This window comes from Schistocerca americana, chromosome 10, assembly GCF_021461395.2.
Source record: "Schistocerca americana isolate TAMUIC-IGC-003095 chromosome 10, iqSchAmer2.1, whole genome shotgun sequence".
In the NCBI taxonomy this organism is placed as follows: domain Eukaryota; kingdom Metazoa; phylum Arthropoda; class Insecta; order Orthoptera; family Acrididae; genus Schistocerca; species Schistocerca americana.
Window position 1 is genome coordinate 109,658,416 of NC_060128.1, and position 13,973 is coordinate 109,672,388.

The 13,973-nt window shown below is 41.4% G+C and overlaps 1 protein-coding gene across 1 annotated transcript in view; it reads right to left on the reverse strand.

The window, feature by feature from the left end:
* Positions 1–3,139: 3,139 nt before the first annotated feature.
* LOC124552585 (ELMO domain-containing protein 2) overlaps positions 3,140–13,973 on the reverse strand; it is a 29,134-nt gene continuing 18,300 nt past the window's right edge. Inside the window, exon 2 of the mRNA XM_047126906.1 lies at positions 3,140–5,776. Coding sequence (XP_046982862.1) covers positions 5,278–5,776 — 499 coding nt within the window. The 3' untranslated portion in view covers positions 3,140–5,277. The remainder of the gene's footprint in view (positions 5,777–13,973) is intronic.

Below are 13,973 nucleotides of genomic sequence, written 5' to 3' on the forward strand. Positions count from 1 at the left end.
TAAGAGGGACAACTGGTGTAACATTTTTGAGAGGAAATTATGATGAACAGCCACCTAGGGAAAGACTGAGTTGGCAGGGAGCATCGGACATCAAAGTAGCAGAATATTCTACTTGCTGTAGCCACCAACACCACAGCAACACAGCGCCACTGATAACTTTACACACAGTAAAGAAGGGTATGAGACTCCTTACGCTAGCAAAAAGTTGATTTTGAGAAAGTCGGATTTTTCCTGCTGCAAAATTTTTAAGTTTTCTACAGCATCAGGACAGTTGGAGAGGAGATGAGAGTAATATTTTTGGTAGACAGAGAAGGCCAAAGTTAATCGAGACTGATTAAAGTGTCCAGCACCTCTAAACAAAGATGGCTGAAAGTGGGCTTCAATTCACATCAATAACATCAGTGTTATGTCATTAGACTATCTGAATAGTCTCCAGGATCAACTGGAAGCAAAAGGTTCAAGAAATTAATTAAATCAATTGCTAGCCACACAAAGGTCCAGAAAAAACCAGTGAATTCTATCAAAAAACATTACTGGACAGTGTATGATGCGAAATTCTGAAGTGCGCTTAAAAAAACTGATACATAAACTACATTCAAAATTTCATCATCCTTTATAACTTGATTCTTTAGTCACAACAACAGTAAAGCGGAATAACCAGTCAAGAGAATTGGACTTAACATTGTATTCCAGAAATATTGTAAAAAGTGAGTTCAATACAAAGGTATCACCTGTCAGTCATTTACTAACAGGGTATTTGCACGTTACGTGTTCCCATATACTGGTTCAGTATTTTACAAAGCAAAACACCAGCAGTGAAGTCACAAGGATTTGGAATTTATTGTATTTATATGTGTATTATTGATGAATAGACAGCTAGCAATGACATTTTGTACATAGTTTATGTATCAGTTTCTTTTTAAGCGCACTTCAGAATTTCATTGCCATTAGATTCTGAAAGAGTGCACGTGCACGCACGCGCACGCATGCACACTCTTTCAGAATATAATAGCAATGAAATTCTGAAGTGCGCTTAAAAAAAACTGATACATAAACTATGTACAAAATGTCATTGCTAGCTGTTCATTCACCAATGATACACACATAAATACAAAGAACTCCAGACCCCTGCAATTCCACTGCTAGTGTTTTGCTTTGTAAAATACTGAACAAGTATATGGGAATACGTAACGTGCAAATATCCTGTTATTAAAGGACTGACAGACGATACCTTTGTACTGAACTCACTTTTTACAATATTTCTGGAATACAATGTTAAGTCAAATTCTCTTGACTGGTTATTCAGCCTTACTGTTGTTGTGACTAAAGAATCAAGTTATAAGAGATGATAACAAACTTTCCATACGATGGCACTGCAGCAGCGTATATGCAAATTAGCTTATTGAAGCAACTTCAATTGGGATGGACACACAGAAAATGTTGTTGGGAAGACAAACCACAGACAGCATTTTATTGGCTGACCACTTAGAAGATGCAACAGATCTACTAAAGAGATTGCCTACACTACACTTGTCTGTCCTCTTTTGGAGTACTGCTGTGCAGTGTGGGATCCTTACCAGGTAGGGTTAATGGTGTACATTGAGAAAGTTCAATGAAGAGTAGCACATTTTGTACTAGCAAGAAATAGAGGAGAGAATTTCACCAGCACAATACTGGATTTCGGGTGGACATCATTAGAACAAAGGCATTTTCCATTGCGGCAGGATCCTTTCACAAAATTTAAATTATCTACTTTCTCCTCCAAACGTGAGAATATTTTGTCGATGCTGACCTACATAGGGCTAAAACCATCATCACAATAAAATAAAGGAAACCAGAGCTCACATGTAAAGAAATAAAAGTTTGTTTTTACCTCACACTGTTTGACAGTGGAATAACAAAGAACGATTGTGAAGGCGGTTTGATGAACCCTTTGCCAGGCAGTGTCATTTGCAGAGTATCCATCTATCTGTAGAATGACTCTGCTGCAAGTATATAAGCATCAACATGTAGGCAGGTGATTGGTACGGCATTCGTGTCTTTCCAGTGTGCATGTGGTAACGTGAACTATGGCAACATTATTACCAAATGTGTCTCAACAGGACGGACAAGCTGTCAAATGCTGCTGATTCTTGATAATGCACGGCCCCATATTGCAAATATTGTATCACAAAAGTTACACCGACTCGAGTAGGAGACTCTAGAGCACCTGCCCTACAGTCCTGATCTCTCACAATGCTATCCTCACATGTTCAGTCCCTTAAAACGTGTCTCAAAGGGTCGACAATTCCTGTTGGACTAGCATGTGCACAGGCGGTTGATGGACTTCTTCACACAGTACGACATGGTTTTTTACCAAACAGATATCTTCAACCTGCAGCATCGGTTGGGCAGTAGCCTCAATGCTCATGGCGATTTTGCCCATTTGGCTCAAATATGGTTCAAATAGCTCTAAGCACTATGGGAGTTAACATCTGAGGTCATCACTCCCCTAGACTTTGAACTACTTAAACCTAACTAACCTAAGGATATCACATACATCCATGCCCGAGGCAGGATTCGAAACTATGACCAATGCAGCAGCGCGGTTCCAGACTGAAATGCCTAGAACCGCTCGGCCACAGTGGCCGGCGCCCATTTGGCATATTGATTCTTAACTGTACAGCCTTTGAACGAAACTTTTTGATCACTACTTGTATAATGAACATCAGTTGCAACACCAAAGTCTTGTAATAGCTGAACACGTGTATCATCGTGAATTTCAATATCTATTTCGCATAAAGTTAAATTAGGTAACCAATGAAAAGAATAGAGAATTAAACGAGGGAGAAGCAGGTTTTATGGCTCAACCAGACTATAACAAACTATAGGATGATGAGGGAATATGCTATTTGATAACAGAGGGAAGTATGGATGGTGTGTGTGTGTGTGTGTGTGTGTGTGTGTGTGTGTGTGTGTGTGTGCGGTCAGCAGTTTCAAATACATCAGAACCAACAAAGTATAAAACAGCGAGATTCAATTACATTTAAGGACAAACTGTTGAACATAATGCAAGTGACTACAATTATATTTAACAATTATCACAGGTATTTGTACAGTAATAAACAGAAATGACAATGATTCTAACAGAGAGGAAATAGTTACAAGCAGCAGAAATGGGGATTTTGAAGACAGACGGTACACAAGAAGACAGAAATACAAATTTCAGTACGAATATATGAGAAAAAAAAGGACCATCCATATGCTCCATTCCAAATTATTTTTATAATACAGTACATTTTGTGCACATTCATTTTCTTAGTGGTGTGTGGTCTAATTGGAGAAACAACTAACAGTAAACAGCTACATGCAGTTTTGGAAATTCAGTTAGTAGAGGCCATATGAAATGGTCTGCAGTTCAAGTACAGCTAAGGCTCTCCACATTCTACCATATAATGGTGGTTTGCTTTAGGTTTATTTAGTGTGTGAAAATTGCCAATCAGTTTACAGGTTGGTGAATATTTCAGGCCTAAAAAACAAATAATAAAAATAAAAAAATAGTAAAAACTGAGAATCCCTGAATACCAGAAGCTGATTGTCCAAGAACCTAAAGACAAAGATGAATGCCCAACTTTTCTTCTTCTTATTCCATTGAACAAACTCAACTTCAATAAACCAAGTCTCTTTTGTTCACTGGTGGTAATATTGCCCTGTCAGCACAGTTTGGCAAGTTGGAAAATCTAGAGGTCTCAAGAGGATGCCTCTACAAGTTTACATGACAAAAAAATTCACGTTGTTAATAATGTTTTAATTTTTGAGAGTGTAAAACATAACACTGTTAAATCAAATACAATTGTTCCTCGGACTTTTATGAAATGTATAGCTACTGCCACATGGACGAGGCAGTACCAAAACACGAATGTATGAAAATGTAACTAATTAAATCTCTTAATTACTGTGAATGTAAAAGCTGAGCTTCTTTCATATCAAATATGATAGTTTGTTTGATTTTAAGAAATAGAATTGCTTCTGATGAGAGTGTTATTTCAGGCCTACCCATGTGTTCCACAGAGCTAGAATGGCCACAGAAGAGCAAAAGTCGGCACTGATGCTACAAGGGGTGTTGCCTGGTGGACGAGTAGGGGAATCCCACAATTCAGAAGCCAAGGTTTTCGGTTCAATGCCTAATTGGTCCTCGGATGTTTTCATCCAACTTCCTGTTTCTTTCACATCTGGTAATATTTTGCGTATGTGACAAACACAAAGTTGGTGAGTTGTCAGGATTCCATTCTCCTATAACTGGCTGAGTAAGTCAGGACAATAGCAGCCCTACTCGTACAGAGACACCCATCTCTGCTCGTCCAAAAGTCCTCGCCCATTATTAACTGCTCTGCCAAATAGATGAGGAAACGCTTTTTACTGAGTAACATACGGAATGACAAGTTCAAGTAGAATAGTCATCTCGATACAATAAAGTAACAGGGGAGCATGTAACCGCACGGTTGTTAACCACACAAATCTTCAATATTATGAGGGGTGTATAGTCAACTTATTATTATTAACAAGCATCTCTTTTCTGTTTATTGAACACAGAAATATTCCATTCATTTATTATTTCCATCCTGAATGCATGTATTCAATTTTTCAAAGTCATGCACAGGCAATATTTTTCTAGTATCCACAGCCACAAAAAAATATCACATAATAAATATAACACACACAAGTTAGCTCTGACCACACTGTCAGAGGTCTTTGCAATCTTAAACACTAAGAGAAAATAATTCTCATAGATTCTATGAACACATTTAACACTGTGCATTCTCAATTACTGAAATACTATTTGTCGCGACCTGTATAACGCAACAGTCTCATACTTGAAAAAGTAAGGACTTAACAGGATATTTAAAAATTGCAAACAAAATCAAATAAATAAGCACAAATGGAATCTTACAGTCTTACAATAACCAAAGTCGATACAATAAAATTCAAATAAAAACAATAGTTCATAATACATGCATGATATGTCAAAAGAGAGAAAAAAAAAGAAACAAAGCCTGCATAATAAGTAAAACTTTGGTGGAGATGATGGCCATTATATCACATCATATGACACTCTACAACTCATTCTTGTTAAGAGACTTTGTGATTTTCTTTTGAGGAACTTCAAATCTGAAAGCCCATCCGTGCCACATTCTGCATCCTGGTGACAACTTTCTGGCAAGAAAGGACAGGGAAGAAATGTGCAAAAGGAGAGGTAACAATTCTAGCGAATGTCACTAGCCGCTCCAGGTAACCTAACTATATATTGTCTACTGATATGTTCAACCTGAAAATTGTAGTTGGGTTAGTGAGAGATGTGCGGATGGCACTTTCGAAACGCTCCTTGATACGTGCGAAGTCCATAACATTCTCAGGTTTGGACTCTATCCAGAACCTGTCAAACTCGTAGAACAGGAAGCAATAGAACTGGTGGAAGGACGATATGGCGGGGCAGCCGCGGGCGACGTTGAAGAAGTGCGTCTTGGCAGTGCCGTCCTTCAACATGTGGTAGGCCATGCTAGTCAGGTTGATGCCGACGATGGCGAAGGCATACCCGTAACGGGGGTGGTGCGAGTGAGACAGCACGTGGCACGCAGCCCCGGGGTACTCCTGGGCAAAGTATATCAGGTTCTCGAGCCCCAGGAGACCCATGCCGCGGAAGTCTGTCTTGGGGTCTTCCCCCTGGAAACCAATATACTGCCACTGCTTCGTAACACGCGACTCCAAAGGTTTGTCGGGCATCAGTAGCTCCCACAACCTGGAAAGGAGAGAACACTGTAAGAACACTGGACAGAAAGGCCACAGATTTTCAGCAGATTTCAGCTAATTGTGTTTATAATGCATTACAAGGTGTGATCAAAAAGTAACTGGAATTTTTTAATTTTGCAGGCTTTATACATCCAATTTTCATAAACTTTTTTATTTTATTGGTGTACATATTCTTGATGTATGTTTGAATGTTCAGTTTTTATTGTTTATTGTTGACAGCCGAAAAGGTTACATGTGTTTTCGAGTGATCAGTAAAATTTTTATTTTTGGAAACACTGGATCAAAGAATTTGCATTACATTTTGCTTGAAACATGGAATGAAGTGCAGCACCACATTCAAAATGTTGCCTGTGGCCCTTGGCGACTTTGCTACAAGTAAGACAAAAGTTTGATAGTAGTATAAATTTTCCAAAGAGGGTTGAGAAGACTAGTGACGACGATTGCCCTCGACACCCTAGCATATCATTACCGATGACAATGTGGAAGAAGTAAAGAAAACAGTTCAGGAAAATTACAATCAGACACTTCATGAGATCTGTCACACGACGTAACATCTGACATATTTAAATTTTTTTTATTAATCCAGACACCGTAGTTGTTTCTCTTGAAGTAGAGGTCCTGTTAATCAGTGCCTCTCAAATCAAGTGTGTAGACGAGGAAAGGTTCAACCTCTTCATGTTCTGCAGCTATTACTGGAGCAATACTCAAACCATGAAAAAACACATCCATTACTTTCCTTTTACAAACATATGTTTCCTTGAATGGGTGTACAGGTTCTAAGCAAAGAAGGAAAGCAGAAAGGTGGAAGGAGTATATAGAGGGTCTATACAAGGACAATGTACTTGAGGACAATATTATGGAAATGGAGAAGGATGTAGATGAAGATGAAATGGGAGATACGATACTGCGGGAAGAGTTTGACAGAGCACTAAAAGACTTGAGTCGAAACAAGGCCCCGGGAGTGGACAACATTCCATTAGAACTACTGACGGCCTTGGGAGAGCCAGTCCTGATAAAACTCTCATACATCTTGCTCACCAGATGGTAGACAGGCGAATTACCCTCAGACTTCAAGAAGAATATAATAATTCCGATCCCAAAGAACGCAGGTGCTGACAGTTGTGAAAATGACTAAACAATCAGTTTAATAAGTCACGGATGCAAAATACTAACGCATATTCTCTACAGACGAATGGAAAAACTGGTAGAAGCTGACCTCGGGAAAGATCAGTTTGGATTCCGTAGAAATGTTGGAACACGTGAGGCAATACTGACCCTACGACTTATCTTAGAAGCTAGATTAAGGAAAGGCAAACCTATGTTTCTAGCATTTGTAGACTTAGAGAAAGCTTTTGACAATGTTGACTGGAATACACTATTTCAAATTCTGAAGGTGGCAGGGGTAAAATACAGGGAGCGAAAGGCTATTTACAATTTGTACAGAAACCAGATGGCAGTTATAAGAGTCGAGGGGCATTAAAGGGAAGCAGTGGTTGGGAAGGGAGTGAGACAGGGTTGTAGCCTATCCCCGATGTTATTCAATCTGTATATTGAGCAAGCAGTAAAGGAAACAAAAGAAAAATTCGGAGTAGGTATTAAAATCCATGGAGAAGAAATAAGAACTTTGAAGAGCAGTTGAACGGAATGGACAGTGTCTTGAAAGGAGGGTATAAGATGAACATCAACAAAAGCAAAACGAGGATAATGGAATGTAGTCGAATTAAGTCAGGTGATGCTGAGGGAATTAGATTAGGAAATGAGACACTTAAAGTAGTAAAGGAGTTTTGCTATTTGGGGAGCAAAATAACTGATGATGGTCGAAGTAGAGAGGATATCAAATGTAGACAGGCAATGGCAAGGAAAGCATTTCTGAAGAAAAGAAATTTATTAACATCGAGTATTGATTCAAGTGTCAGGAAGTCATTTCTGAAAGTATTTGTATGGAGCGTAGCCATGTATGGAAGTGAAACATGGACGATAACTAGTTTGGACAAGAAGAGAATAGAAGCTTTCGAAATGTGGTGCTACAGAATAATGCTGAAGATTAGATGGGTATATCATATAACTAATGAGGAAGTATTGAATAGGATTGGGAAGATGTTTGTGGCACAACTTGACTAGAAGAAGAGATCGGTTGGTAGGACATGTTCTGAGGCATCAAAAGATCACCAATTTAGTACTGGAGGGCAGCGTGGAGGGTAAAAATCATAGAGGGAGATCAAGAGATGAATACACTAAGCAGATTCAGAAGGATGTAGGTTGCAGTAGGTACTGGGAGATGAAGAAGCTTGCACAGGATAGAGTAGCATGGAGAGCTGCATGAAACCAGTCTCAGGACTGAAGACAACAACAACAAAAATATGGGGGGAGGGGGATATGAATTGACTGAATGGACAAAAACAGAGTTATATAGGGTGAGTATTTGAGAAAACAAATAGTAGTGGCCAATTTTTAAAATGGCTTCTAGGTGCATTTGTACATAATGGGTGGCATCTCCACAGGAAGACTGATATGAATGTGTCACAGTTGCAGTGTCAAAACATTAGCCGACTTCCAATACAATAATCTCTAGAAGTCCTCGATGCCCTGCAGGTAATTTGCATCAAGGTAAAATGCTGCAAGACATCAGCTGTGATCAGAAAAATCACCTGGCAGTTATGGTGCCAAGGGAAAAAAGAAGACACTGTACTGCAGAGGAATTCCGAGAACAATGGGCTGCAAATGCAGTATAGGTTTGTCCATAGTGTGTCTGGTCTGTATCACAGGAAGTGAGTACCGTCACCTAAACATAATATAGATATACACTGCATTATTTTATTTGTTGTGATGTATTCCACTTAAAATATATGTTCTCTCTAGGGTGACACAGGGTGGCGCACGAAATGTGTTACCAATTGTTTCTTTCACAATTTACGACGCACATTAGATATCCCACTGGGATCTCTACAGCAGTACCAGCAGAGATTGGAAAAACAAATGAGTTACAAAATGACTTGTAATTCACGATGCTGCCACTAGGAGACTAGTAAGCAGCAATGGCTGACAATGGAAGACTGACGGCACAGCAACGATTGGCAATTGTGTTACTTTTTCATGAAACAAAAAGCCTTGTTGTGATTCAGAGGTGCCTTCGACAACAGTTTAACACACAATGGGTCCCTTGCAAGGAGACCATCCACAGGCTGTACGATAAATCTGTACAGGAAGGAACAGTACTGGAAGCGAAGCCACCTCGGCCTAAGCCTGTTTGTTTGCCGGAGAATATTGAAGTGGTACGAGTTGCTGTACAGAGAAGTCCAGGGGAATCGCGTAGAAAGGCAGCAGTGCAACTGGGAATATCCAGACACTCCGTTCAATGCATTCTTAAAAGTGACCTCCATATGTACCCATACAAAATGACCTATGCACAGGAGCTCACTGAAGAACACAAGCAGCAGAGACTACTGTTTGCTCAGTGGGCAGAGGATAGGGAAGAAACTCTCAACAATGTATGGTTTTCAGATGAGGCACATTTTCGTTTAGACGGTGTGGTTAAAAAACAAAATGTACACTTTTGGGCCACTGGAAACCCACAAGTGCTTCACGAACGACAACATTATGCTCCGAGGATTACAGCGTGGGCAGCAATTTCCAGTCACGGACTTATTGGACCCTTTTTCTTTGAAGAAACTGTGAACAGCAAGCGTTATTTGAGCGTGCTTCGCAATAGCTTCATTCCACAGCTTCTTGCTACTGCCTTACCCTTCAACACACACTGGTTCATGCATGATGGAGCAAGGCCACATACTGCAAACACTGTGTTGGAGATTTTACACGAGCATCTCGACACGCGGATCATTTCACTCAGCTTTCCAAGTCGCTTCAATGACTGACAAAATTGGCCCCCCAATAGTCCAGACCACAATCCATGTGACTTTCTTCTTTGGGGGTACCAAAAAGAAAAAAAATTTCCCAAAACATCCACATGATTTAATGGAGCTCAGAAGACTTATTCTTCAAGCTTGGAGTGAAATTACGGAAGACGTGTGCCGTAGGGTAATCACTAACTTCAGTGTTCGTTTGAAGGAAGTTAGGAAACGAAATGGTGGACATACTGAGCACGTGCTTGAGTTAGAACAAATCTCGATTGGCAGCTCTTCATTGCAGTATAGGTTCCTTTCAAATTGTATTGACAATAAAGTTTATATTCAAAAACAAAATGGTAACACATTTTGTGCGCCACCCTGTATGTGCATTGCTTTTGTTTAAATCATTAAACATATGCATATCTATGATGAAGTCTTCTCGGGTTATCAGCCATGTCAAGGCATCATTCAGCAGCAATGTTTCAACAAGAATGAGATTTTCACTCTGCAGCGGAGTGTGCGCTGATATGAAACTTCCTGGCAGATTAAAACTGTGTGCCCGACCGAGACTCGAACTCAGGACCTTTGCCTTTCGCGGGCAAGTGCTCTACCAACTGAGCTACCGAAGCACGACTCACGCCCGGTACTCACAGCTTTACTTCTGCCAGTATCTCGTCTCCTACCTTCCAAACTTTACAGAAGCTCTTCTGCGAACCTTGCAGAACTAGCACTCCTGCAGAGTGAAAATCTCATTCTGGAAACATCCCCCAGGCTGTGGCTAAGCCATGTCTCCGCTATATCCTTTCTTTCAGGAGTGCTAGTTCTGCAAGGTTCGCAGAAGAGCTTCTGTAAAGTTTGGAAGGTAGGAGACGAGATACTGGCAGAGGTAAAGCTGTGAGTATCGGGCGTGAGTCGTGCTTCGGTAGCTCAGTTGGTAGAGCACTTGCCCGCAAAAGACAAAGGTCCCGAGTTCGAGTCTCGGTCGGGCACACAGTTTTAATCTGCCACGAAGTTTCAATGTTTCAACAAGTTTCCTAGTTGTCATCTTCAGGTGAAATGTCGGGTTCGTGATCTGTGTGGGTCTTTATAGCCGCTGAACTGCAGGTTCCTCTCACTGGCTTGCGTCAGCAGCACTAATTTCCGGGGTGTTGCGGACAGTGGTGGGGAGGGGTCGCAGTCTATGGTGGTGGTGGTGGGGGGGGGGGGGGGGGCTGGCAGGTCTGTACTTTGCATCTTTGCTGGGCCAGTCCATTCCCATCCACTGCCTTCACCGGTTTTGCATCAGTGTTCTTGCCGTATTTTTGTTGTTGCTGCATCCCATGTGGTGCTAAGTTGGAAACCACTATCTACGTTGACGATGTTGTCATGGACTCTTATCTCCACAGCCTCTTTAAAGATTGAACCCCAGAACGCGTTCCCCCTGCACAGCAGTTCTGTCTGTTCAAAATAAAACATATGATTTTCCTTGAATTTGTGTTCCACCACTGCAGATTCCACAATTTGGTCCGGGCAAACGTCCTGAGCAGCGCTGCGATATACTTCGCGGCATCTGGCCTATGATTTGTTTGCCACACTCACAGCTGATGATGTAGATCTTAGGTGCCTGTATTCCTAGTTTTTCCTTCACTAAGCCCAGCATATTCTTGATTTTGGCGGATGAGTGAAAGACGGTTTTTAGGTCGCTCTTTTCTAATATTGTGGCAATCTTTGGAGTGGGTGGCCCAGTGTAAGGACCCGACGCCAAGCCCTTAATGTCTTCTTCACGTACGTCTTCTCTCTTCATCTCGCTTGACCGGATAGCGCAACTTACCTGCGCCTAAAAACAGCCATTCTCGCAAAAGGTTTTCCTCAAATGGTGCAGTTCCTTGTCGCATTTGTCTTGTGTTCTGTGTACAAAGGTGGTCAGGGATTTGCGCTGTACCGGATGGTGGCAGCTATTGGTGTTAAGATACGGGTCAGTGTGTGTCTTCTTCCTGTAAATGGAATGATCTAACATGCAGTCAACCCTCCTCCTATACTGTGATGCTGAGGAAAAGTAGAGATCTGTTTTCTTCCGCCTCCACGGTGAATTTAATATTGACATGTATGCTGTCAAGTGGTTAAGATATTCTTGTAGATTTTCCTTTGTCACGCAGCCAAATTACGCACGTGTTGTTCAAGTAGCAGCAGAACACCTTCGGTTTCAGGCAAGCCAGTTTGAGAGACATTTCTTTGAAGTGTTCCATGTATAGGTTTGCAATATGTGGCACCAGAAAGGAACCCAAGGCAACTCCATATGTCAGTAGAATTTACCACCACACTGGAAGTATGTGGTGTGAGTGCATGGTGAAACAGTTCCACTGTGTTTTCATCGAAGTGGCCCTTAGTTATGTCGAGGAGTCCTCAAGAGGGGCACGACATGAAAGCGGACTAGGATGGCATCTTTGTCCAGACATGTCCCTCAAAGTACCTTCACAAACTCTCAAGTTTAACACAGTGAGCACAATGTGACACAAGAGGCTTCAATAGCTGCACCAGGTGTTTGGCTACTCCACAAACTGGTGAATTTATTGTGTCCACTACTGGATGTAGTGAAACTCCCTTCTGGTGTATCTTTGGAAGCCCATACAGGCACAGTGGTATCGGTGCTCAGAGGTACAGCCATCTAGCTATATCCTTGTCTGTTCGTGAGTCTTTTACCAGCGAGTTGATCTTCCTCGTCAAGCTGATGTAGGATCTTCCTTTACTTGTTTGTAAGCTGGATCTTGTAAAAGGATCTGAATGCTCTACCAGTAGTCACTTCCATCACATTGCCCTTGTCTACCACTAGAACTACTTTATCTTTCTCTTCTCGCAGGTCGCGTATCGTCCTGCGTTCAGCCACGGAGATGTCAGTTTTCAGAGTTTTTCCCCTTTTTTCAAGACCGTGCAAGTCTCCCTTCTGAACTGTTTGGCAGTGTCAGACACCCCTTCTAGAGGCACTCATCTGGCACTGCCTACGCAGACGAGGCAGAGGACCCAGTAGTTCGGCGGCTATAAAGACCCGGACAGGACACGAATCCAACACCTCGCCGGAAGATGACAATTGGGAAACTCGGTGAAACATAGCCACAGTGCGACACCTCGACTCAGCTGACAACCCGAGAAGACTTCAGCGTTGAGATTCGCCAACAAAATATAAAATTGCATATATGGATATGCATATATGGATAAGCAGAAAGGTGGAAGGAGTATATAGAGAGCCTATACAAGGGTGATGTACTTCCGGACAATATTATGGAAATGGAAGAGGATGTAGATGAAGATGAAATGGGAGATATGATACTGCGTGAAGAGTTTGACAGAGCACTAAAAGACCCGGGTCAAAACAAGGCCCCAAAAGTAGACAACATTCCTTTAGAACTACTGACAGCCTTGGGAGAGCCAGTCCTCACAAAACTCTACCATCTGGTGAGCAAGATGTATGACACATGCAAAATACCCTCAGACTTCAAGAAGAATGCAATAATTCCAATCCCAAAGAAAGCAGGTGTTGACAGATGTGAAAATTGCCGAACTATCAGTTTAATACGCCACAGCTGCAAAATACTAACACAAATTCTTTACGGACGAATGGCAAAACTGGTAGAAGCCGACCTCGGGGAAAATCAGTTTGGATTTCGTAAAAATGTTGGAACACTTGAGGCAATACTGACCCTGCGACTTATCTTAGAAAATGGATTAATGAAAGGAAAACCTACATTTCTAGCATTTATAGACTTAGAGAAAGCTTTTGACGATGTTGACTGGCGTACTCTCTTTCAAATTCTGAGGGTGGCAGGGGCAAAATACAGGGAGCGAAAGGCTATTTACAATTTGTACAGAAACCAGATGGCAGTTATAAGAGTCGAGGTACGTGAAAGGAATGTAGTGGTTGGGAAGGGAGTGAGACAGGGTTGTAGCCTCTCCCCGATGTTATTCAATGCGTATATTGAGCAAGCAGTAAAGGAAACAAAAGAAAAATTCGGAGTAGGTATTAAAATCCATGGAGAAGAAATAAAAACTTTGAAGTTCGCCAATGACATTTTCATTCTGTCAGAGACAGCAAAGGAGCTGGAAGAGCAGCTGAACAGAATGGATAGTGTCCTGAAAGGAGGGTATAAGGTGAACATCAACAAAAGCAAAACAAGGATAATGGAATGTAGTCGATGTAAGTCGGGTGATGCTGAGGAAATTTGATTAGGAAATGAGCCACTTAAAGTAGTAAAGGAGTTTCCTATTTGGGGAGGAAAGTAACTGATGATGGTCGAAGTAGAGAGGATATAAAACGTAGACAGGCAATGGGAAGAAAAGCGATTCTGAAGAAGAGAAATTTCTTAACAT